Raw genomic sequence first — 26,682 nt, forward strand, 5'->3', positions numbered from 1 at the left:
GGAGAGAGAGAGGGATAGAAAAAGGGAACGAACCTAATAAGACCAGCAGGGGGAAACGAACAGAAGGGAAAGCATAATGACAAGACAATATAAGACAAAACATGACAGTACCCCCCCACTCACCGAGCGCCTCCTGGCGCTCTCGAGGAGGAACACTGGCGGCAACGGAGGAAATCATAGATCACAAACGGTCCAGCACGTCCCGAGAAAGAACCCAACTCCTCTCCTCAGGACCGTAACGGAAAACGATAAAAAGGGAAACTAGGGTACTACTCTAAAAAAAAATGAGACACGGGTAGAGAACTGAAAGCTTTAGAGCAAACAGGACCAAACAGGCCAGGAGAGCAACAACTAGGGACAGACTGAGACACAGCAAGGGCAGGAACAAGAACAGGAGAGATGCGGTGGCAGGGAACAGACTGGGACCCAGCAAGACCAGGAGCAGAAGCAGAAAAAAAATTACCAGACTTATTCTGCGCGCAGTCCGAACACGCAGCCACGAAACGGCGCGTGTCACGCTCCTGAGTAGGCCACCAAAAGCGCTGGCGAATAGAAGCAAGAGTACCTCGAACGCCGGGATGGCCAGCTAACTTGGCAGAGTGAGCCCACTGAAGAACAGCCAGACGAGTAGAAACAGGAACGAAAAGAAGGTTACTAGGACAAGCGCGCGGCGACGCAGTGTGCGTGAGTGCTTGCTTAACCTGTCTCTCAATTCCCCAGACAGTCAACCTGACAACACGCCCAACAGGAAGGATCCCCTCGGGAACAGTAGAAGCCACAGAAGAACTAAAGAGACGGGATAAAGCATGAGGCTTGGTGTTCTTAGTACCCGGGCAATAAGAAATAACGAACTCAAAACGAGCGAAAAACAACGCCCAACGAGCATGACGCGCATTCAGTCGTTTGGCAGAACGGATGTACTCAAGGTTCCTTTGGTCAGTCCAAACAACAAAAGGAACGGTCGCCCCCTCCAACCACTGTCGCCATTTGCCTAGGGCTAAACGGATGGCGAGCAGTTCACAGTTAGCCACATCATAGTTACGTTCCGACGGTGACAGGCGATGAGAAAAATACGCGCAAGGTTGGACCCCATCGTCAGTATCGGAGCGCTGGGACAGAATGGCTCCCACGCCCACCCCCGACGCGTCAACCTCGACAATAAACTGTTTAGTGACGTCAGGTGCAACAAGGATAGGAGCGGATGCAAAACGCTTCTTGAGGAGATCAGAACAACAATCATACGACCGGTGAGGAGGAAGGGAGTTGGTTCTGGACCGACTGAAGACCGTGCGCAGACCATGATATTCCTCCGGCACTCCTGTCAAATCACCAGGTTCCTCCTGTGAAGAGGGAGCAGAACAAACAGGAGAAATAGCAGACATTAAACTCTTCACATGACAAGAAACGTTCCAGGAAAGGATAGAATAACTAGACCAATCAAAAGAAGGATTATGACACACAAGCCAGGGATGACCCAAAACAACAGGTGTAAAAGGTGAACAAAAAATCAAAAAAGAAATGGTCTCACTATGGTTACCAGATACAGTGAGGGTTAAAGGTAGTGTTTCACATAATATACTGGGGAAAGGACTACCATCCAAGGCAAACATGACCGTGGGCTCCCCTAACTGTCTGAGAGGAATGTCATGTTCCCGAGCCCAGGCTTCGTCCATAAAACAGCCCTCCGCCCCAGAGTCTATTAATGCACTGCAGGAAGCTGCCGATCCGGTCCAGCGTAGATGGACCGGTAAGGTAGTACAGGTACTTGACGGAGAGGACCGTCTAATAGCGCTTATCAGTCGCCCTCCGCTTACTGATGAGCTCTGGCCTTTAACTGGACATGAAATGACAAAATGACCAGCGGAACCGCAATAGAGACAGAGGCGGTTGGTGATTCTCCGTTCCCTCTCCTTAGTCGAAATGCGAATACCCCCAGCTGCATGGGCTCAACACCTGAGTCAGTGGGGAAAGATGGTAGTGTCGGAGAGAGGGGAGACACAGTTAACGCGAGCTCTCTTCTATGAGCTCGGTGACGAAGATCTACCCGTCGTTCAATGCGAATAGCGAGTTCAATCAAAGAATCCACGCTGGATGGAACCTCCCGAGAGAGAATCTCATCCTTAACCTTAGCGTGGAGTCCCTCCAGAAAACGAGCGAGCAACGCCTGCTCGTTCCAGTTACTGGAGGCAGCAAGAGTGCGAAACTCTATAGAGTAATCCGTTATGGATCGATTACCTTGACATAGGGAAGACAGGGACCAGGAAGCTTCTTTCCCAAAAACTGAACGATCAAAAACTCTTATCATCTCCTCTTTAAAGTTCAGATAATTGTTAGTACACTCAGCGCTTGCCTCCCAGATAGCTGTGCCCCACTGCCGAGCCCGACCAGTAAGGAGTGATATGACGTAGGCAATCCGAGCTCTCTCTCTTGAGTATGTGTTGGGTTGGAGAGAGAACACTATATCACACTGGGTGAGAAAGGAGCGGCACTCAGTGGGCTGCCCAGAATAACATGGTGGGTTATTAACCCTAGGTTCCGGAGGCTCGGAAGACCCGGAAGTAGCTGGTGGCACGAGACGAAGACTCTGATACTGTCCTGAGAGGTCGGAGACCTGAGCGGCCAGGGTCTCAACGGCATGCCGAGCAGCAGACAATTCCTGCTCGTGTCTGCCGAGCATCGCTCCCTGGAACTCGAGAGTAGAGTAGAGAGAATCCATAGTCGCTGGGTCCATTCTTGGTCGGATCCTTCTGTTATGCAGGTGAATGAGGACCCAAAAGCGACTTGGCGAAAACAGAGTCTTTATTCCAGTAAAGGAAATAGGCAATACTCCTAGACAAATCGGAGCAGAAAACAAAGCATAAAAAACTAATTCCACTCGTAGTGACGAGGACAGACTGGAGACTCGACCATAAACTGTAGGTTGCCTCGGGAAGGCACCGACCGTAGCAGACTCAGACACCTGCTCACACGCAGCATCTGAGGGAAACAAGACACGACAGGGCGAGACAAAGACACAGCACGGTGAACAATATACAAGGATCCGACAGGACAGAAACGGAAGACAAGGGGAGAAATAGGGACTCTAATCAGAGGGCAAGATACGGAACAGGTGTGAAAAGATTAGATGATTGAGTAGGAGAATGAGGAACAGCTGGGAGCAGGAACGGAACGATAGAGAGAGGAGAGAGAGGGAGGGAGAGAGAGAGGGATAGAAAAAGGGAACGAACCTAATAAGACCAGCAGGGGGAAACGAACAGAAGGGAAAGCATGGACATGGACCGTTTGTGATCTATGATTTCCTCCGTTGCCGCCAGTGTTCCTCCTCGAGAGCGCCAGGAGGCGCTCGGTGAGTGGGGGGGTACTGTCATGTTTTGTCTTATATTGTCTTGTCATTATGCTTTCCCTTCTGTTCGTTTCCCCCTGCTGGTCTTATTAGGTTCGTTCCCTTTTTCTATCCCTCTCTCTCTCCCTCCCTCTCTCTCCTCTCTCTATCGTTCCGTTCCTGCTCCCAGCTGTTCCTCATTCTCCTACTCAATCATCTAATCTTTTCACACCTGTTCCGTATCTTGCCCTCTGATTAGAGTCCCTATTTCTCCCCTTGTCTTCCGTTTCTGTCCTGTCGGATCCTTGTATATTGTTCACCGTGCTGTGTCTTTGTCTCGCCCTGTCGTGTCTTGTTTCCCTCAGATGCTGCGTGTGAGCAGGTGTCTGAGTCTGCTACGGTCGGTGCCTTCCCGAGGCAACCTACAGTTTATGGTCGAGTCTCCAGTCTGTCCTCGTCACTACGAGTGGAATTAGTTTTTTATGCTTTGTTTTCTGCTCCGATTTGTCTAGGAGTATTGCCTATTTCCTTTACTGGAATAAAGACTCTGTTTTCGCCAAGTCGCTTTTGGGTCCTCATTCACCTGCATAACAGAAGGATCCGACCAAGAATGGACCCAGCGACTATGGATTCTCTCTACTCTACTCTCGAGTTCCAGGGAGCGATGCTCGGCAGACACGAGCAGGAATTGTCTGCTGCTCGGCATGCCGTTGAGACCCTGGCCGCTCAGGTCTCCGACCTCTCAGGACAGTATCAGAGTCTTCGTCTCGTGCCACCAGCTACTTCCGGGTCTTCCGAGCCTCCGGAACCTAGGGTTAATAACCCACCATGTTATTCTGGGCAGCCCACTGAGTGCCGCTCCTTTCTCACCCAGTGTGATATAGTGTTCTCTCTCCAACCCAACACATACTCAAGAGAGAGAGCTCGGATTGCCTACGTCATATCACTCCTTACTGGTCGGGCTCGGCAGTGGGGCACAGCTATCTGGGAGGCAAGCGCTGAGTGTACTAACAATTATCTGAACTTTAAAGAGGAGATGATAAGAGTTTTTGATCGTTCAGTTTTTGGGAAAGAAGCTTCCTGGTCCCTGTCTTCCCTATGTCAAGGTAATCGATCCATAACGGATTACTCTATAGAGTTTCGCACTCTTGCTGCCTCCAGTAACTGGAACGAGCAGGCGTTGCTCGCTCGTTTTCTGGAGGGACTCCACGCTAAGGTTAAGGATGAGATTCTCTCTCGGGAGGTTCCATCCAGCGTGGATTCTTTGATTGAACTCGCTATTCGCATTGAACGACGGGTAGATCTTCGTCACCGAGCTCATAGAAGAGAGCTCGCGTTAACTGTGTCTCCCCTCTCTCCGACACTACCATCTTTCCCCACTGACTCAGGTGTTGAGCCCATGCAGCTGGGGGGTATTCGCATTTCGACTAAGGAGAGGGAACGGAGAATCACCAACCGCCTCTGTCTCTATTGGTTGACGCGTCGGGGGTGGGCGTGGGAGCCATTCTGTCCCAGCGCTCCGATACTGACGATGGGGTCCACCCTTGCGCGTATTTTTCTCATCGCCTGTCACCGTCGGAACGTACGTGAAATCAGCCCTTGCTTTGACAGGAAGCCAGTGTAGAGAGGCTAGCACTGGAGTAATTTGATCAAATGTTTTGATTCTAGTCAGGATTCTAGCAGCTGTATTTAGCACTAACTGAAGTTTATTTGGTGCTTTATGCGGGTAGCCGGAAAGTAGAGCATTGCAGTAGTCTAACCTAGAAGTGACAAAAGCATGGATTAATTTTTCTGCATCATTTTTGGACAGAAAGTTTCTGATTTTTGCAATGTTACGTAGATGGAAAAAAGCTGTCCTTGAAATGGTCTTGATATGTTCTTCAAAAGAGAGATCATGGTCCAGAGTAATGCCGAGGTCCTTCACAGTTTTATTTGAGACGACTGTACAACCATTAAGATTAATTGTCAGATTCAACAGAAGATCTCTTTGTTTCTTGGGACCTAGAACAAGCATTTCTGTTTTGTCCGAGTTTAAAAGTAGAAAGTTTGCAGCCATCCACTTCCTTATGTCTGAAATACATGCTTCTAGCAAGGGCAATTTTGGGGCTTCACCATGTTTCATTGAAATGTACAGCTGTGTGTCATCCGCATAGCAGTGAAAGTTAATATTATGTTTTCGAATAACATCCCCAAGAGGTAAAATATATAGTGGTCCTAAAACGGAACCTTGAGGAACACCGAAATTTACAGTTGATTTGTCAGGGGACAAACCATTCACCGAGACAAACTGATATCTTTCCGACAGATAAGATCTAAACCAGGCCAGAACTTGTCCGTGTAGAACAATTTAGGTTTCCAATCTCTCCAAAAGAACGTGGTGATCGATGGTATCAAAAGCAGTCTCTATCACTCCAGTGTTTAATTGATAAATTGTAATTATTTTGCCACTGTGGCCTATTTATTGCCTTATTACCTCCCTTATCTTACCTCATTTGCACACACTGTATATAGGCTTTTTTTGATATTGTGTTATTGACTGTATGTTTTGTTTATTCCATGTGTAACTCTGTGTTGTTGTTTGTGTCACACTGCTTTGCTTTATCTTGGCCAGGTCGCAGTTGTAAATTAGAACTTGTTCTTAACTAGCCTACCTGGTTAAATAAAGGCAAAATAAATCAAATGAATAAAAACAGTAAAAACAAAAATTGTGTGCAAAACGTTTTCAGATTAAACTTAAATGACTAAAACCAGATATAAACTATGTAGAAAAGATAATGGACCAGTACATTTTTCAATAAGATCCTCTTTGAGAATTAACAATGACCTAAGTAAAAGCTAGACAGTAAAGGAGAATCAAAAAAATTCAAAACTGCATTCAGAAGAATTTTTGTCATTGCATGGGGGCCCCATTGATTTTGTTATAATGCTTGAATCGCTCAGATAGCATAAACCATGGCCAAATGTGTAAAATTGCAGCACATTTGTTTTAAAACTGCAACATTTCATCTCCACCACATGGAAAAATGTGTAGAATTGCAGGAAATTAGCTTTAAAACAGCTACATTGTGTGACTGGGGCCAACAGGCGGGTCTCGAAAATGTTCGGTCGGAAACAGCACCAGTGACCAAGCACTTGGCCACGCCCACCACCTAAACCCCATTTTGATCCAGAAAAACTAAAGTTTTGACATTGTTGTGGAGAGCATCAGCCATATTTTCGGTGAGTGTGTATATTCTATCTTTATAGTAGGAGTCCAGGGTCCTGGAAAGTTTTTTTGTAGGACAATAAATTAATCTAGATGGACGTCATAGCCTACAATATGTCTCCCCTTTTCAAAGGCATTGATTAGATGTTTGCAATTCAATACAAGGTCGTTTTTATTGATCTCAGTTTGTCAGTAGAGTTTCTTATTGTGTAATTGTTATAGTCTGAAAGACTATTTAGTCATGAAAAGTAATTAGTTGTAGAATTGCATGAATTTTGTTTATAAAAGGGCACGTTTTTCTCGGGTCCTCTTAAAAATGACCATCCTTAAAAATGTCCCTCTAGCTGGGGTTGGGCTCTGGATGTGTGCAAAGAAAGACGAAAATCAGAATTGTCTTTTGTGAACGTGAGTATATTATTAGCCTAATTTATGACTATCCAACCTACTCATCACATTATCAATAGTAGGTCATTTCACATTAGTCTGCAAATTCGATGATGCATGCAATACTTTTATCATAAAGGTGATTTTTTTTTTTCTTTTTCGTTATTTTTTTTTCTAACTTGAAACACGTGCTGTTTATGATTAGCTAGTTAGCTTAATGTTAACGTTAGCTAGCAGCTGAACCTTTACGAAATTGATTTTACGTTAGAATTTTAGCGTAAATAAAATGTAGGCTAATCTATGTAATCCCAAAGGTGATTATTTATCATGAGGGCGATAAACAATAACTATTAATGCTCCATACTCTAATACTGTTCTGGTATTTTATTCTTCTTAATTTTTATAAATTGCGAAGGTATAACCTTAGTCACATTTGAGGACACAAGCTCAAGTACACTGTACAAATATGAAAATATTAAATCTTAATTATGTATTTCCTATTCAACAAAACATATAAGGCTTGAAGTGACTTGTATGTTTTCAAAATATAGTACAATCAAATTATTCACTAAAATCACTTAAGATTTTACCTTGCTTATAACTGTAAAATACATATTTGTATGTTTTGTCTTAGAACATTTGCATATTTTCTAAAGGTCTCTCTTGATCAACTTATGCCCCGCTCTTCTGAAAATCAGACAGGGATTTAGCTTGGCTTCCTGAACATATTAGGAACTGACCTTTCAGCTCATATTAATATTGTCCGACTATGAATAACCAAAAGTGTTATTTGTAAAAATATCTATATATATTCTTTTTTGATCACTTTGATAAAGTTTGCTATAAATCGATCTCTGAATGTGCTAGATCGACAAATCCATCCTGCTTTGCTAGGATCTAAGGATTGCAGGCATGTGCATTGTTAGTGGCTGTGACCTAGGGTGTGTTCCTCTGACCAGGCGTTGTTGTTGCATGCCAGATCTTACAACACATGGATAGGTATTTAAGTATCAGCTAATCACATAATATGTTATGGCACTTTATCAGTCGATGACACTGTTAATGACATAGCACACAACCATTGGTTGATGCGTGCAATGTCTGAGCAGGGGAATGTGACCATCGCGTTTAGCCAATAGTTGGACAGTTGGAAGAGCGACTGAAATGGTAGGCGAAACATCCCAGCTTCAAGTGGTGTCAGATTTCACAGTCCGAGTCACACAGGCGAAAGAGATATACCAGAGGGGAGGGGGCGAAGCTACAGGGTCCATTCCAGTTAAATCGGTCTGCAAGACCATCTCTTCATTATTTACAGTATTTCTGGATATATGGTGCTTTCAATACAACTGGGAATTCTGATTTAAAACGAGGTCAAATCATGAAGTCTGATCTCTAGAAATTTGCCTCAGTTTCCACGACAAGGAATTCCCTGTTTGATGACCTTTCAAAACTATTTTTAGACATTCCTGCAGTCAGCTTGCCAATTGCACTCTCCCTCAACTTGAGACATCTGTGGCATTGTTGTGCAACAAAACTACACATTTTAGAGTGGCCTTTTATTGTACCCAGGAGAAGGTGCACCTGTGTAATGATCATGCTGTTTAATCAACTTCTTGATATGCCACACCTGTCAGGTGGATGGATTATCTTGGCAAAGGAGAAATGCCCACTAACAGGGATGTAAATAAATTTGTGCCCAACATTTGAGAGAGAAGCTTTTTGTGCATCTTGAACATTTCTTTGAGCTTTTATTTCAGCTCATGGAACCAACACTTTACATGTTGTGTTTATTTTTATTCAGTATTTTTCAGCTGTTTTAAAACGATTGATCTGCTATTAAGATTTTGGGTGTATGCCAGATCTTACAACCTCTGGATAGGTATTTTAAGTATCAGCTAAGCACATCGTATGTTATAGCAATCTGTCAGTCGATGACGTTTACATTTACATTTAAGTCATTTAGCAGACGCTCTTATCCAGAGCGACTTACAAATTGGTGCATTCACCTTATGACATCCAGTGGGACAGTCACTTAACAATAGTGCATCTAAAACTTAGGGGGGGTGGGGTGAGAGGGATTACTTAACCTATCCTAGGTATTCCTTAAAGAGGTGGGGTTTCAGGTGTCTCCGGAAGGTGGTGATTGACTCCGCTGTCCTGGCGTCGTGAGGGAGTTTGTTCCACCATTGGGGGGCCAGGGCAGCGAACAGTTTTGACTGGGCTGAGCGGGAGCTGTACTTCCTCAGTGGTAGGGAGGCGAGCAGGCCAGAGGTGGATGAACGCAGTGCCCTTGTTTGGGTGTAGGGCCTGATCAGAGCCTGGAGGTACTGAGGTGCCGTTCCCCTCACAGCTCCGTAGGCAAGCACCATGGTCTTGTAGCGGATGCGAGCTTCAACTGGAAGCCAGTGGAGAGAACGGAGGAGCGGGGTGACGTGAGAGAACTTGGGAAGGTTGAACACCAGACGGGCTGCGGCGTTCTGGATGAGTTGAAGGGGTTTAATGGCACAGGCAGGGAGCCCAGCCAACAGCGAGTTGCAGTAATCCAGACTGGAGATGACAAGTGCCTGGATTAGGACGTGGCACTCTACCATTGGCTGATGCATGCAAGGTCTGAGCAGGGCAACACAACCAATTACTGTAGGAGCATTTGGCTTGAGGAGACTCTGATCGCGTTCCCCTGCTCAGATGTTGCAAGCATCCACCAATGGTTGTGTGCTATGTCATCAACTGACAGATTGCTCTTACATATGATGATACTTCAAATACCTATCCAGGCATTGTGAGATCTGGCATGAGTCCAACATAGAGGAATGTGCCCAATTATGCATGTTACTGCTTGGATGGGAGCAAGTCTAGGGGCTGTCTCGCACACTACCTACTAGGTAAGGGGACGCACGAGATTTGCATCTTTACTCTACAATTATGTGTATATGCAGTAGAGGTCGAGGATTATGATTTTTCAACTCCGATACCGATTATTGGAGGACCAAAAAAGCTACTGCATATACCTTGACTCTGCTTGCACAGAACGCAAGAGAAGTGACACAATTTCCCTGGTTTAAAAAATTCATGTTGGCAGGTAATATTAACTAAATATGAGGGTTTAAAAATATACACGTGTGTATTGATTTTAAGAAAGGCATTGATGATTATGATTAGGTACACATTGGCGCAACGGCAGTGCTTTTTTTTGCGAATGCCCTTGTTAATTCACCTGTTTAGCGAAGTAGGTTGTGATTCAATGATAATCGGTGCCTGATAATTTATATGCAACGCAGGACAAGCTAGATAAACTAGTAAAATCATCAACCATGTGTAGTTAACTAGTGATTATGTTTAAGATTTATAGTTTTTTTCTAAGATAAGGTGCTAGCTAGCATTAAACTTATCTTGGCTCCTTACTGCATTCGCATAACAGGTAGTCAGCCTGCCAGCCACGCAGTCTCCTTGTGGAGTGCAATGTAATCAGCCATAATCGTGTCCAAAAAGGCCGATTACCGATTTATGAAAACTTGAAATCGGCCAAAATTAATCGGCCATTCCGATTAATCGGTCGACCTCTAATATGCAGGTTATATATATTTTTTGTTTTGCTTCCGTAAATGTATGTAGTGTAAATGACCCCTTAGAAATATGGAATGTCAAGGGATGCATTTGCTCAATTGTTTCTGTTTGGTCTTATTTGCAGACTGTGGTTTAAAGTCATGAGTCACCTACCTAGATTCTGGAACCTGGGATGGTCTTCCATTCTTGACTGGTGGAGTAATCAGAGTGTTGTTTCAGAGCAAGGTGATTTGGAATGTTTGTGTGTTATCTGATGGGAGGAGGGTGCACTGTCCAGGGTTCTAGAGCCTATGACTAGATATCTGCAATACCATGAATTGCTATTGTGTAAAGACTGTAAACATGCAAAGAACTTGTTGGTAGTTATAATGATTGACTTTACCTACTGACTCAACAATGCAGTATCATGAAACTACTACAACTCTATTCAACCCTCTCTCCTTTTTCCTGGTTGGACGATGGGACACCTACAGAACCTTCTCCCCTGTATGGTCAGCAGGATATGAATGAACCTCTCCTGGACAACAGTGAAGGCCAGCTCTTCCTGACCGAGGCTTTTAAAGTCATCATTGAGGAGGTGCTATGTAAAGGCACAGACGTCAAAGAGAAGGTCTCACATCCATGTTAACTGTCTAATCTCTAGCCTAACATGCCTGTTCTCTGCATTGTGCCATATAGAGTGCCTTCAGAAAGTGTTTATACCCTTTGACTTATTCCACATTTTGTTGTTACAGCCTGAATTCATAATGACATTCAATATTTTATTTAGCATCCATCTACCCACAATACCCCATAATGACAAAGTGAAAACAAGTTGTTGCAAATTTATTGAAAATGAAGTACAGAAATATTTAATTTGCATAAGTGTTCACACCCCTAACTCAATATTTGGTGAAGCAGCTTTGGTGGCTTTTTGAGTAAGTCTCTTAAGAGATTTGCAAACCTGGATTGTACAATATTTGTACTTTATTCTTAAAATAATTCTTCAAGGTCTGTCAAGTTGATTGTTGATCATTGCTAAAACTAACCATGGCACTCGGGAACATTCCATGTCTTGTTAAGTAGAGTTGTCCTTGTGTTTTAGGTTACTGTCCTGCTGAAAGGGGAATTAGGATCCCAGTGTATATTGGAGAGCAGACTGAACCAGGGTTTTCTCTAGGATTTTGCCAGTGCGTATACCTGTGTTCCGTTTCTTTTTATCCTGAACTTCTTGTCAATGATAATCATACCCATAACATGATGCAACCACCACTATGCTTGAAAATATGAAGAGTGGTACTTGGTGATGTGGTGTTTTGGATTTGCCCCAAACATAGTGCTTTGTATTCAGGACAAAAAGTTAATTTCTTTGCCAATTTTTTTTCCTTTCCCAGTGTTATTTAAGTGCCTTGTTGCGAACAGGATGCATGTTTTGGAATATTTTTTTTATCCATCCTCAGGTTATTGAGGTTATTATCCATCCTCAGTTATTGATCCATCCTCAGGTTTCTCATATGACAACCATTAAACTATTTTTACTCCTGAACTTATTTAGGCTTGCCATGACAAAGGGGTTGAATACTTATTGAGTCAAGACATTTCAGCTTACGCAACAAAATGTGGAAAAAGTTGAGGGGTGTGAATACTTTTTGAAGGCACTATATTATGTTTTTTTGCTGTACAGGCCTTTTGGGTAGTCCTGAGTAACATACCTGTCCTGGTGGGTCATGTAGCAAACTTGTTTAGGCACCACTGGACCTGTAGCGGCAGGTAGCCACTAGCGGCAGGTAGCCACTAGCGGCAGGTAGCCACTAGCGGCAGGTAGCCACTATCGGCAGGTAGCCACTATCGGGAGGTAGCCACTATCGGGAGGTAGCCACTATCGGGAGGTAGCCACTATCGGGAGGTAGCCACTATCGGGAGGTAGCCACTATCGGGAGGTAGCCACTATCGGGAGGTAGCCACTATCGGGAGGTAGCCACTATCGGGAGGTAGCCACTATCGGGAGGTAGCCACTATCGGGAGGTAGCCACTATCGGGAGGTAGCCACTATCGGGAGGTAGCCACTATCGGGAGGTAGCCACACGGGAGGTAGCCACTATCGGGAGGTAGCCACTATCGGGAGGTAGCCACTATCGGGAGGTAGCCACTATCGGGAGGTAGCCACTATCGGGAGGTAGCCACTATCGGGAGGTAGCCACTATCGGGAGGTAGCCACTATCGGGAGGTAGCCACTATCGGGAGGTAGCCACTATCGGGAGGTAGCCACTATCGGGAGGTAGCCACTATCGGGAGGTAGCCACTATCGGGAGGTAGCCACTATCGGGAGGTAGCCACTATCGGGAGGTAGCCACTATCGGGAGGTAGCCACTATCGGGAGGTAGCCACTATCGGGAGGTAGCCACTATCGGGAGGGCCACTATCGGGAGGTAGCCACTATCGGGAGGTAGCCACTATCGGGAGGTAGCCACTATCGGGAGGTAGCCACTAGCGGGAGGTAGCCACTATCGGGAGGTAGCCTAGTGATTAGAGCTTTGGGCCACTAACCAAAAGGTTGCTAGATCGAATCCCTGAGCTGACAAGATGAAAAATCTGTCGTTCTGCCCCTGAACCAGACAGTTAACCCACTGTTCCTAGGCCATCATTGTAATTAAGAATTTGTTCTTAACTGACTTGCCTAGTTAAATAAAAATAAACGCAATTCCACGGTAAGTGACACAGACTCAGTTTTCAATTTAAAACATGGCAAACAAAAACCAATGATTGCAAAGTTAACCAGGACTACTTTGCACAAGGACTACTTTTAACAGTTTCCACAGAATTTTACAAAAACACATTTACTTGAAGAGTGCAGATGCAAAGTTTGGTAAAAGAATGATGATTTGTTCCGTTTGTTATAAGTAGTCCGTGTGCATAGTTGTTTCTTTGCAATCATTTAAAAAAATGTATTTTAAAGAGAAAAAACAGAATCTTTGTCACTTACTGTGGAATTGCCTGTAAGTTAACTGACATTTTCTTCACACCTGCCTGTGTGCATCACAATCAAACATGGAGGTACACACTACTCAGTGCTGTATTTTGATGGGTTGCCTGTGCTTGTTCTACCCCTGGTCACAGGTGTGTGAGTGGCGCGAGCCAGAGGAGTTAGCTGCTCTGCTAGATCTGGAGCTGCGAGAGAATGGGGAGCCGCAACACCAGCTGCTGCAGAGAATACGGGATGTGGCCAAGTACAGTGTCAAGACCAGTAAGTTGCCCTCCCCTTCCCTAGCTCTGTCCAGGTTGTTAGGGCGGTTTGCTGCTAGCCGCACTAGCGCCCAGGACCAGAGCTAACCCGATCCCACAGGGAAACATTAGACAGACGGAGATAAGTGTGGTTTTTGGTTACATTAAGATTCTTGGTGAATGCGATGGCTTGGGACGGTCCTGAATGCATGCACTACAGTAAAGCGCATATCTCTTTCCAGATCATCCGCGGTTCTTCAATCAGCTCTTTGCAGGGGTGGACTACCATGCCTTGACAGGACGATTCCTTACAGAGGCTCTTAACACTAGCCAGTAGGAGAAAGCAATATATATTTATATGCACATATACTTTATGGTATGTAGGTTTTGGTATGAGGATGCTTGTGATGGACTGTTCTTTTACAGGTATACCTATGAGGTGGCTCCAGTGTTTGTCCTGATGGAAGACGAGGTACTCTCCAAGCTACGTTCTCTAGTTGGGTGGGCAGAGGGAGATGGCATCTTCTGCCCAGGCGGTACCATGTCTAACATGTATGCCATGAACGTAGCACGCTACCGGGCCTTCCCAGAAGTAAAACTAAAGGGAATGTGGTCCCTCCCTCGACTAGCTGTCTTTACATCTCAACAGGTGGGGAAAATGGACAGTATGGTTGAAGTAATACACTATTCAACTTCCCATTCATTCATTATACCCAAACTTTCCTCCAGAGCCACTACTCTGTGATGAAAGCGGCTGCATTTCAAGGTATTGGGACCGAGAACGTGTTTAAGGTCAAAGTGGATGACGGGTAAAGTGATCAGAACCTTTCTTTGTGACTCTTGTCAGTCATCTCATCATTCTTAGGCATACATGATTTACAGATTTTAACACGTGCTCTCTGTTGTCCTAAAGGGGTTGCATGATTCCAGAAGACCTTGGTGAGACAATTGAGCTGGCGAAATCACAAGCAAGTTTACTGTTTACCTTTTTAATTTACTGTGTAAATTCTATTTTATGTGCTGTGATATTCAGTATTTATACCGATAACAGTAGGAATTGCCAATAGACAATCAGTGATATCTTGCACAAGGATCTGATGAATTCCTAGTACTCTATTAGCATTTCACATATTTTATCTGCAATTCCTAGTTGTCTGTCGGCAATGCACATATCACACTACAAGGCAGCAAGTAGAGATGCAAGGGCATCTTTCATTACCCCTATTCACCTACCAGGGGGCAGTGCCATTCTTTGTCCATGCCACATCAGGAACGACTGTACAAGGCGCCTTTGACCCACTGGAGCCCATCGCTGACATCTGTGACAGACAGGGGTTGTGGATGCATGTTGATGTGAGTTTTTTACATTTTAATTTAAGTGATCTTTCACTCCAGAATCCAACTTTGTCCAATGTTTTCAGACCACAAAAGTAGTCTTCTGTCAAGATTATGCCCGACGGCATCTATTATGTTGATCAAAACTTCAGACCCCGTTCCCAAAAGAATGTAAAAGATCGACAGTGGCTAATTTACATCCTTTTCAACAGTTGACCATCTTTCCCATGTATTTTGACCTGAAGAATACAGATGTAGGATCTTAATTTGAGCCAGTTTGCTATAGCAGGAAAATAATCTTGCAGCAACAGGAAATTTGAATTATTTGGATTAGAATTAATGGATTTTTGAAGGGGTTGATGCATTTCAAGTCTGAAATAACACAGCCTTTTTAAACCTCAAATACACTACAAATTAAAGTTTCCTGCGTTGCACAAAAGTTCTTCTGCAACGGGGTAATCAAATTTAAGATCCTACATCTGTACTGACTGGCATTCTCTTGTGGTTTGGCACAGGCAGCCTGGGGGGGGAGTGTTCTCTTCTCAAAGGAACACAAACATCTCATGAGAGGAGTTGAGAGGTAGGACTGCATGCTCAAAATACAGTTACTGGATTTAAGTTGTACACAAAACATCTAAATGTGCTGCTGCTGCTGCGTCAAAAATATTTTAAATTAATTCAGCCTGTGTGTGCTTGTGTACCAAAGTATAGATTAGGTGTCTTGATGTCTCGCATGACTGGGCAAGCCTTCTGAATGGCTCAACATAGGACTTTGACTCGAGTGTAATGATGTGTTTGTGATCAGAGCCGATTCAGTGACTTGGAATCCACACAAGATGATGCTGACGGGCTTGCAGTGTTCAGCCATTCTGCTCAAGGACACCACAGTAAGACACCCCTTCACGAGATCCACGTTTGCGTCCCTTGCCTTTGCAACCATAAAATTAACTTTAAAATGACAAATATTTACACATCATACATGTTTTTTTTGTAATGTATTGAACTGTTTGTCTATGATAAAATGTAATTCAAGTCCTTTATACTTGTTTAAAGGGATATTTGGGCAAGTAATCCGTTTTGTTCTATTTACCCATAGTCAGATTAACTCCTGGATACAATTTATATGTCGACATGCAGTTTGGAGTGAACATATTGGCTGCGGATCAGATTTTTCTTGATCCATATTCCCAGGGTCTAATGGTCTCAATACGTCTGCGCATGTGCGGGATTCTCTACTTGCGCACAGTCTCTGCTCTACTTGTATGGAACAAGCTACTCTGAATGGTGTTTGTTTTAATAAATTCAAAGCAAAGCTGAATCAATGTCTGCAAGATCACATAATGATAGTAGGCCTATTGTACATAACAGAACCAAATAGTATAACGTTAATGGAAAAAAATAAAACTCACATGCGCGCCACGAGGCAAAATGTGATTTTGATTGAAACAAAACACAGCTATGATACAGTTTAATGCCATCAACTCTAAAAAATCCACTCACTCTACATAATTGAAAAACTACATAACTAACATCTAAATGCATAGTCCCATGAAACTGATTGAGATCAAATGGTTGGCAGATAGATGTTGGTTGTTTCACAAGTAAAACTTTATAATTCACAATTATAATTCACGATTGACAGTGAGAAATGTGAAGGTAGGGTGACGACAACAATGTGTGTAAAGATCTATATATATATATATCAGTGATGAAAAAGTACTCATTTGTCATACTTGCGTAAAAGTAAAGATGCCTTAATAGAAATTACTTAAGTGAAAGTCACCCAGTATAGTATCAAAAAAAAAAAAATGGTTTATTATATAAAGTAAACAAGATGGCAATGTTTTTATTTATTTTTTACAAACATTTATAGATAGCCAGGGGCTTGGTCCAACAGTTTTACAAATGAAGCATGTGTTTGGTGAGTCCACCAGATCAGAGGCAGTCGGGATGACATGGGATGTTCTCTTGATAAGTGTGTGCATTAGACAATTTTCCTGTCCTGCTAAGCATGAGGCGGTGCACAATGTGGCCCAGCGTCGTCCGGGTTAGGGGAGGGTTTGGCTGGCCGGGATGTCCTTGTCCCATTGCGCTCCAGCAACTCCTTGGTCGCCAGTTGTATGGTGTTACCTCCAAAACATTGGTGCGGCTGGCTTCCGGGTTAAGCGGGTAGTGTGTCAAGTAGCAGTGCGGCTTGGCAGGGTCGTGTTTCAGTGGACGCATGGCTCTCGACCTTTATCACTCCCGAGTCTGTACATGTGTTGCAGCGATGGGACAATTGTAACTACCAATTTGGATATAATGAAAAGGGGTAAAAAAAAAGGTGAAGTAAAGTTGTCAAAATATAGATTAAATGTACGGATTACCCAAAAAACGACATTGCTACTTTCAAGAATTTGTACTTTAGTACATTACACCACTGAGATTAAAGGCTATTATTTTTTTTTTTTTACCAAGATAAATGTCCCTAAGTTGTATGTCATTGGTGTTGCCGGCTTGAAAATCACTCATTACAAAGGTGCACTGCATTACCAAAGGTATGTGGACACCTGCTCGTCAAACATCTCATTTCAAAATCATGGGCATTAATATGGAGTTGGTCCCCCCCATGTTGCTGCTATAACAGCCTCTTCTCTTCTGGTCAGGCTTTTCACTAGATGTTGGAACATTGCTGCAGGGACTTGTTTACATTCAGCCACAAGAACATTAGTGAGATCAGGCACTGATGTTGGGCGATGAGGCCTGGCTCACAGTTGGCGTTCAATTCATCCCAAATGTGTTGAATAGGGTTGAGATCAGGGCTCTGCAGGCCAGTCATGTTCTTCCACATTTCGACAAACCATTTCTGTTTGGACCTCACTTTGTGCACGGGGGCATTGTCATGCTGAAACAGGAAACACCAAACTGTTACAACAAAGTTGGAAGCACAGAATCGTCTAGAATGTCATTGTATTATTTCCGTTATTTCCCTTCACTGGAACTAAGGGGCCTAGCCCGAACCATTATTCCTCCTCCACCAAACTTTACAGTTGGCACTGCTTTTGGGTCAGTAGCATTCTCCTGGCGTCTTCCAAACCGAGATTGGTTAAGCGTGATTCATCACTCCAGATAATGTTTTTTACATGCTTCAACACCTTTATTTAACTAGGCAAGTCAGTTAAGAACAAATTCTTATTTTCAATGACTGCCTAGGAACAGTGGGTTAACTGCCTATTCAGGGGCACAACGACAGATTTGTACCTTGTCAGCTCGGGGATTTGAAGTTGCAACCTTTTGGTTACTAGTCCAACGCTCTAACCACTAGGCCACCCTGTTCTCGAGCTTATGTGGCCTACCACTTCGTGGCTGTGTCGTTCCTCCTAGATGTTTCCATTTCACAATAACATCACTTATAGTTGACCTGGGCAGCTTTAGCTGGGCAGAAAGTTGACAAGCTGACTTGACCTGACGTGGCATCCTATGACTGTGCCATGTTGAAAGTCACTGGGCTCTTCAGTAAGGTCATTCTACTGCCAATGTTTGTCAATGTTATACACGTCAGCAACGTGTGTTACTGAAATGGTCGGATCCACTAATTTGAAGGGGTGTCCACATACTTTTGTGAGCATTCCCTCCAGTAGTCAACTGTAATCGGGGGAGGGGTCTATATTAAAGAAAATGGCTAATCACATCCTTTCATGTCATACATTTGAAGATTCCATTTAGAATTTGGTAGCCTGGTTGCTAGTGTTTTTAGTGAACATTCCACTCCATGTTATGTGCCAAGTGACAGAGTGAAATGTTAGCTAAAAAACCCAATAATTTGGTGTCCAAAAAAAGGGAAATTACATTGAAAAAATTGTAAGGATGTTGTAGCGACCTGCATAGACAGACTGCTATGTGAGTCTGAGTTACATTGTTCCCTTGTTGTTGGTGTACTTTACCAGTACCCAGGTTTCGTGGGGTCTGGCATGCCAGTAAACCTGCTCTCTGCCAATCAAAGGAATTCCTGGAATGTTCCAGTACCCCAGGTCCGTGGGGTTGGGCAGGGGCCTGGGCACCACAGGTTTAAAGACCATGCTTTCTATAGTTCTCCTTCTTTCCTGTCGTGACCATTTGATACCTGTTTGTCTTTTCAGTTATGGTTGGTCTGTTGCCATTTTTTTTGTTAAATCTCAGCTATTCTTGATCTCTTCCCCTTTTCCACAGCACCTATTGAAACATTGCCACAGTGCGGATGCAAAGTACCTCTTCCAGCAGGACAAGTTCTATGACACGAGTCTGGACACGGGGGACAAGTCGATACAGTGTGGCCGTAAGGTTGACTGCCTGAAGCTGTGGTTGATGTGGAAAGCTGTAGGGTCAAAAGGCTTGGAAGAGCGTGTTGACAGGGCTTTCACCCATACAAGGTACAAACATAGACATTCACAAACCTACTGCTGTAAGTCTGACTAGTCAAGCTCCTTACTTAACACACCTTATAGTTGTCTCTTTTTTTTAATGTATCGAATCTACAGTAGTCAAAAATTTGGACACCTACTCATTCAAGGGTTTTTCTTTATTTTTACTATTTTCTACATTGTAGAATAATGGTGAAGACATCAAAACTATGAAATAACACAAATGGAGTCATGAAGTAACCAAAAAAGTGTTATATACAAATATATATTTAATTTTTTAGATTTTTCAAAGTAACCTATCTCAATTAGGTTAAGTTTGGGTGATTGTGGAGGCCAGGTCATCTGATGCAGCACTAAATCACTCTCTTTGGTCATATAGCTCTTACACAGCCTGGAGCTGTGTTGGGTCATTGTCCTGTTGAAAAGCAACAAATGATAGTCCCACTAAGTGCAAACCAGATGGGATGGCGTATCGCTGCAGAATGCTTAAATGTGCCTGGAATTCTAAATAAATCACAAGACAGTAAATCACAGACCCCCACACCATCACACCACTAACTCCATGCTTCACGGTGTGACCCACACATGTAGAGATCATCTGTTTACCTACTCCGTGTCTCACAAAGATACAGCGGTTTGAGTTTATTTTTGCAGGGACAGTGCACATTAATCAACGTTTCAGTAAAAGTGCCGGTTTTAGCCAGGCGGCTAGTTTTCAACCGCAGTCCCTGGGCAGGTTATTAAAAACAATTACAATACAGACAATCAATGAGCAGTTAGTACACGCAGAGCAACATAGGACAAGCAAGACAGCGTACAGACAGCAACATAGCACAAAAAGCAACAAGACAAAATTCATAAAAGCAACAGTGTTTCCACACCTCACAAGCTACAGACAACATGGAAAGCAGCAATACACAGCTAGGGATTATGTTTACAAATCTGATTGACCTTTAGCCAAGTCTTCATGTTTTTCGTGAAAGTGTGATAGGTGGTGCAGTTATGTGTGTCTGATGGCAGTGTATTCCAGACATGGGAAGCTCTCACAGAGAAAGGTGCTTTTCCTTTAGGGAACTATACAGTCACCTCTCATGGCAGACATTGTGGATCTGCTTCCATATGTTTGGGTTTTCTGTTTAACAAAAATACTGAGTGGAGGGGGAGCCAGGCCATTTAGGATCTTGAATAGAAGACGTGTCGGTGTATTGCACAAGATTTTCCCAACTCAGGAGCTCATGCTTTCTGAGAATGTAACAGTGATGATGGCTATTGGGCTTCCTATCATGTACTATGAGAGCCTGTTTGACTGAATGGGTTTTAACGTTGTACAGCAAGCTTGGGCCGAACTAGTCAAGCAGTATGTTAAGTGGGGGAGAATCAAAGATTTGAAGTACAGTTTTGCTACCTCTGTATCAAACAATTACGTATAAATCGGAAATTAGCTAGGTTGAATTGGTTATTTGAATTACCTTTTTCACATGGATTTTAAAATTAAGTATGATGCCAAGGTACTTAAAATCAGATACCAGCTGGAGCTTCTCCCCTGACACATAGACATCTGGCTCAGTGGCATCTGTTGCCCTCTTTGTGAAGAACATGCAGACAGTTTTTTTCACATTGAGATGCAAACACGAGTCACTGAGCCACTTTGTAACCTGGACCATTACAGTAGTGAGTTCTTGTGCAGCTTGCTGTTTGATCGCTGTGTGCACATATCACTGTATCATCTGCATACATTTGAACTTCAGTCCCAGTACAGACAGAAGGCAGATCGTTAATGTACAGGCTGAACAGGAGGGGCCTCAGTATTGACCCTTGGGGCACATAGCTAAGAGTGGGCGACAGCTCATTGCTCTCTCTGACACACTGAGTTCTGCCGTCAAGATATGATTTCATCCATCAAGGCATCGGGGGGAAAAGTTGAACTTGGACAATTTTGTGATGAGAATCTCATGGTTAACAGTATCAAAAGCCTTCCTTAGATCCAGAAACAAAGCCCCAACATCGCCCCCTTTGTCCATCTTGGACTTCACATTTTCCAGAAGAAAGCAGTTGAAAGTTTCTGTGGAGTGTTTCTCTCTGAAGCAAAACTGCGTCAACTGTAATGTGAAGGGGTTGTTGTTGAGGTGGGCAATCAGTTGTTCTGCTACACACTTTTCAGCAACCTTCAACACCACAGGTTGTATACTAATGGGCCTGTAGTTACTCACGTCAGCAGGGTCACCCGATTTAAAGATGGCCGTTATTATGGCCAACTTCCATACCCTTGGAAACACCCCCAGACCAATAGATGTGTTGGTGACCTTTAGTAATGTGGCCAATGAGTGATTCTTTGTAGTTTTGAAGAAAGGTAGAATCCAGCCCAAACACATCTTTGGCTTTTGAGTTCTTTAGTGAGCTAATCACCTTGTTCAACTTTGACTCAGAAACCTTATGATAGACAGGTTGAGCGTCATTTACTAGCACTGAGCCCAATAAACCAGTGGAGGGGTTCTGTGTCAGTACCCTGACAGTCAATAAAGTAGGAACTGAAGGCTATTGTTATTTCGACTGCATCCTGTGTTAGTTTGTTATTGTTATTCACTATGATAACTATTAATTTTGCAGTATTACTATGGTCTTTCCCTGTTAACTTTTTTAGATTCTCCCAGACCAATTTAGAATTTCCCTTTGCTTCACCAATTATTTTAATAAAGTTTGCCTTGGCCGGTCTGATTTCTTTCATCACCTTATTTCTCAACATGATAAACCTACGTCTGTCATGCTCTAATTTAGATTTTAGGGCTATTTTTAGAGCATAATCTCGTTCTTTCATCAATTTCCAGATTTATCCATTTAGCCAAGGAAGAGTGCTCTTTTGGCCAGGTTTGGATTTGATTTTCTTTAGGAAACAATTTATTGTAGTCTGGATTGTGGATAGAAAAACCTGACGATCAGCTTCCACATCTGTTTAGGACAAGATGTCATTCCAGTTCATTCCCTTAATTTTGTTTTCAAAATAATTTAATTCACTCTTCGGTATTCTTAGTTGGTACCAAAAATCTCAAATTTGGACTCTTCAGACCAAGGGATAGATTTCCACCGGTCTAGTGTCCATTGCTTGCGTTTCTTGGCCCAAGTAAGTCTCTTCTTATTATTGGTGTCTTTTAGTGGTGGTTTCTTTGCAGCAATTTGACCATGAACACTTTTTTTGGTTACTGCATGATTTCATGTGTTATTTCATAGTTGATGCCTTTATTATTCTACAATGTAGGGAAAAAGAGAAACTTGCATAAGTACGTGACCAAACTTTTGACTGGTACTGTATGTCAATGAAAGATGTTTCAAATGTTGTGGAACACTGAACTGTGTGTTGACCGTCCAACCATAGATATCTGGTGGAGGAGATGAAGAGAAGAGAGGGCTTTGAACTTATAGGGAAGGTGAGTCATTGTTTTAGCAAATACATAGAAAACATTTTCTTCTCCCATTTTATCTCACCTGTGTCTTCCGTTTTTTTCTGTTGAACAGCCGTTGTTTGTGAACGTGTGTTTCTGGTTCATACCACCCAGTCTGAGGGGAAAGGAGAACAGTCCAGACTACAATGACAGATTGTCAAAGGTTGGTGTGTGAAGTGCTTACTATGATTCCAGTTATTTATTTGTTTTACCTCAATTGCTATGATATATTCTACATTTTAATCCAGTTAGTTTGTCTGTCTGGCTGATACAAGGCTTGCGTGATCTTGTCTCCATCAACAGGTGGCTCCAGTGATTAAGGAGCGAATGATGAAGCAGGGTACTATGATGTTGGGCTACCAGCCTCAGGGTGGACGAGTCAACTTCTTCCGCATGATTGTAATCTCACCGCAGCTCTCCCACCAAGATATGACATTCTGTCTGAATGAGATTGAGAGGCTTGGGAATGATCTGTAATTATACCTAAATATGGTCTTGCACCTCCATCTATGATATGTTCGTTTTTTTAACAATATGATCAATTTTTCATCAGTCTAATTAATGCTCATTTCACTAGTCTAATGGCACTGATTGTGGACAGATGCCAAACAAAGTGTTTGAAATGTGGTATGTGACAGTAATAAACCTAGTCCAGTGACTTATTGTATGGCATACTTGATGTATTATTGGGTTGTAGAACGTGATGTAGGAGATTCTAAGAAATGCCCATGACAGATGCTGACGGAAGCCTGATCAGTGCAATTTTACATTTACATTTAAGTCATTTAGCAGACGCTCTTATCCAGAGCGACTTACAAATTGGTGCATTCACCTTATGACATCCAGTAGAACAGTCACTTTACAATAGTGCATCTAAATCTTTTAAAGGGGGGGGGGTGAGAAGGATTACTTATCCTATGATAAGTAAATGATACCTGGTGTAGACAGACAGAGGAGCCCATGGGCTGCAGCAGAACTCCATAGAGAAAGCGTCCCTATATACACTGAACAAAAAATATATACGCAACAATTTAGCAGTGCGACAGCATACGATCTCCTTTACATAGAGTTGATCATGATGTTGATTGTGGCCTGTGGGATGTTTTCCCACTCCTCTTAAAAGGCTGTGCGAAGTTGCTGGATATTGGCGGGAGATGGAACACAGAGCATCCCGAACATGCTCATTGGGTGACATGTCTTGAGTATGCAACCGGGACATTTTCAGCTTCCAGGAATTGTGTACAGATCCTTGTGTCATTGGGGCCCTGCATTATCATGCTGAAACATGAGGTGATGGCAGAGGATGAATGGCACGACAATGGGCCTCAGGGTCTCGTCACTTTATCTGTACATTCAAATTGCCATTGATTGTTGTCTGGAGCTTATGCCTGCCCATATCATAACCCCACTGCCACCATGGGGCACTTTCTACACAACGTTGACATTAGCAACCCTAGCCCACACACCTCCATATGAGCTGTCTGCCATTTGCCCAGTACAGTTGAAACCAGGATTCATTCATGAAGAGCACATTTCTCCAGCGTGCCAGTGGCCATCGAAGGTGAGCATTTGCCCACTGACATCGGTTACGATGCTAACTGCAGTCAGGTCAAGACCCTGATGAAGATGATGAGCACACAGTTTAGCCTCCCTGAGAAAGTTTGACAGTTTGTGCAGAAATTCTTTGGTTGTGCAAAACCACCTTTTTTGCAAACAAAATTTCATCAGCTGTCTGGGTGGCTGGTCTCAGACAATCCTGTAGGTGAAGACACCGTATGTGGAGGTCCTCTTCTGGCGTGGTTACATGTGCTCTGCAGTTGTGAGCCCGGTTGGACATATTGTCAAATTCTCTAAAATGACGTTGGAGGTGGCTTATGGTAGAGAAATTAACATTCAGTTCTCTGGCAACAGCTCTGGTGGACATTCCTGCAGTCGGCATGCCAATTGCATGCTCCCTCAACTAGACACCTGTGGCATTGTGTTGTGACAAAACTTCACAATTTAGTGGCCTCTTTTTTTCCAGCACAAGGTGTACCTGTGTAATGATCATGCTGTTTAATCAGCTTGATAACCCATCCACCTGACAGGTGTGGCGTATCTTGACATAGGATAAATGCTCACTAACAGGGATGTAAACACATTTGTGTAAAATAATTGAGAAATAAGCTTTTTGTGTATGGACAATTCCTGGGATCTTTTATTTCTGCTCATGAAACATGGGACCAACACTTTACATGTTGCATTTATATTTTGTTAAGTATAGTTTCTATGGTGTCTTTGAGCGCACAGGCAGCATAATGAGGCGATCTCTGACCCAGTTGGACATGAGGAGGGATCAGCCAATGAAGTTGGAAGTCCCACCCAGTTGACTGCATTAAAATGGTGGAAGCCATCAATGGCACTACCCATGCTAATATGGGCTTTTGGCCACTAGAGGCCTCATAGAGAGTGATAGTCTTCTCTGCACAGCCATAAAAAGTGAACTTTCGTGGCCCAACGTGCCTGGATTAAAGATGGCCTTAGCTGAGAAGGGTGAATGTTTATTAAATCTGTCTGCATATGTTAATTTTTGAGCAGTTGTACATGAGTGTGTACAGCGGGAAGGGAGGTGAGGCTTTACAGCTGACATGGGTGTGATGCACAAACACTGCTGGGGTTAAGTCCATGAAAAAGTGTTCTAAGGGGCCACTTCCTAGAGTCAACGCCGCCATACATTTTAACTGAGCAGGGACAGACTGGCCATATGGCATTTCGGACGAATGCCAGATGGGTTGGTCCATTTCTAGCCCAGTGGGTCTGTCTAAATAGTTTTTTTATCTGGTTAATAATGGGGGCCTCAAGGAAAATAATGGATCAGTCTGAGGGCCTAAAGGAAAAGAGCGAGCCGGTGTGTTAGAAATTCCAGGCCCGATTTTCGGACGGACAAGGTAAAATCAAGACGTCGGTGATCTAGAAAGAGGCCTGAGATTTCCCGACTTGGAATTCTGAGTTGGATGACCATTTAAAACATATTTTTCCCAGAGAGCTCTTTTTTTCTCTCTCGAGTTCCCAGTTGTCTTGCACTCACTGAAGTCTGACATTTCCCAATTCTGAGTTTCCAATTGTTTTGAACGCGGCAGAAGTCATACTGGATTGACAGCATGGCTAATGTTGAATGTTAATCCTTTTTAAGCTTGGAAAAGAGACCCTTAAACCCAGACCTCGACCACACACACCCACTCCACTGAATAGCAGGCTATGTGATTGCTTTGCAATGCTTGTAGTTAGCCACTGATTCCTTTCAAACCACTCATTGTTGAATTTGCCATTTCCAACTTGTTGGGAAATGTTTATGTCCATTGGCCGATGAGCACCGGTACTTTTTATCTGTCATTTATCTTCATAATGTCTCTTGATATGACAAGGATTGAAAAGCTAAGGATTGCTAGCTAAGATTTGGAAGTATGATGTTGACATAAGTCCAAAGCTACAGTAGATACAACAGATTTTGTGGTGACAGTGTCCCCATGGGTGCCAGAATACTGAGCCAATCACAGTGCAACTTCAGAACATTACCAACCCCTACACTCTGTATTTTCCACTGGCTGCGCCACCACCACAGAAAGCAATGAGCCAGGCTGAAACACCTGCATTTTGGAGCTGCCTTACTTAAGAAAGCAACATTTTATTTATGAAGTCAATGATTGATTGATTTTTTTTTACATTGTTTGCTAAGTGATGTGTGACACTGAAATGACATGCAAAACAGGCACACAAAAAATATATATATTTTTGCTGAATGACTGTCACCACTGCTTCAATACAAAACCTAGGAGGCTCGTGGTTCTCACCCCCTTCCATAGACTTACACAGTAA

The 26,682-nt window shown here is 43.3% G+C and overlaps 1 protein-coding gene across 2 annotated transcripts; it reads left to right on the forward strand.

Annotated features, from left to right (window-relative positions):
• The first annotated feature begins 6,407 nt into the window (after positions 1-6,407).
• On the forward strand, positions 6,408-23,499 carry LOC124038150 (cysteine sulfinic acid decarboxylase-like). Of its 2 annotated transcripts, XM_046353663.1 has the most exons (16): positions 6,486-6,541; positions 6,872-6,932; positions 10,600-10,700; positions 10,949-11,085; positions 13,572-13,698; positions 13,919-14,009; positions 14,103-14,325; positions 14,406-14,485; positions 14,590-14,644; positions 14,913-15,029; positions 15,527-15,591; positions 15,817-15,898; positions 19,200-19,399; positions 22,761-22,812; positions 22,901-22,990; positions 23,131-23,499. In XM_046353663.1, exons 3-16 carry the CDS (start codon positions 10,616-10,618, stop codon positions 23,302-23,304), a joined length of 1,578 nt encoding a protein of 525 aa, XP_046209619.1. In that variant the 5' UTR covers positions 6,486-6,541; positions 6,872-6,932; positions 10,600-10,615; the 3' UTR covers positions 23,305-23,499. The 2 variants fall into 2 exon arrangements, with proteins under 2 accessions (XP_046209618.1, XP_046209619.1); XM_046353662.1 differs by lacking the exon at positions 6,872-6,932 and having other exon boundaries at positions 6,408-6,541.
• Positions 23,500-26,682: the final 3,183 nt, after the last annotated feature.

The sequence above is a fragment of the Oncorhynchus gorbuscha genome, linkage group LG06 (genome assembly GCF_021184085.1).
Source record: "Oncorhynchus gorbuscha isolate QuinsamMale2020 ecotype Even-year linkage group LG06, OgorEven_v1.0, whole genome shotgun sequence".
NCBI classification, from domain to species: Eukaryota; Metazoa; Chordata; class Actinopteri; order Salmoniformes; family Salmonidae; genus Oncorhynchus; species Oncorhynchus gorbuscha.

Coding starts and splice junctions, on each gene's coding strand:
- LOC124038150 (XM_046353662.1), top strand. CDS start 10,616: ATGAGTCACCTACCTAGATTCTGGAACCTGGGATGGTCTTCCATTCTT. Junction 14,486..14,589: donor AAGGTCAAAGTGGATGACGG/GTAAAGTGATCA, acceptor GTTGTCCTAAAG/GGGTTGCATGATTCCAGAAG. Junction 15,899..19,199: donor TTCTGCTCAAGGACACCACA/GTAAGACACCCC, acceptor CCTTTTCCACAG/CACCTATTGAAACATTGCCA.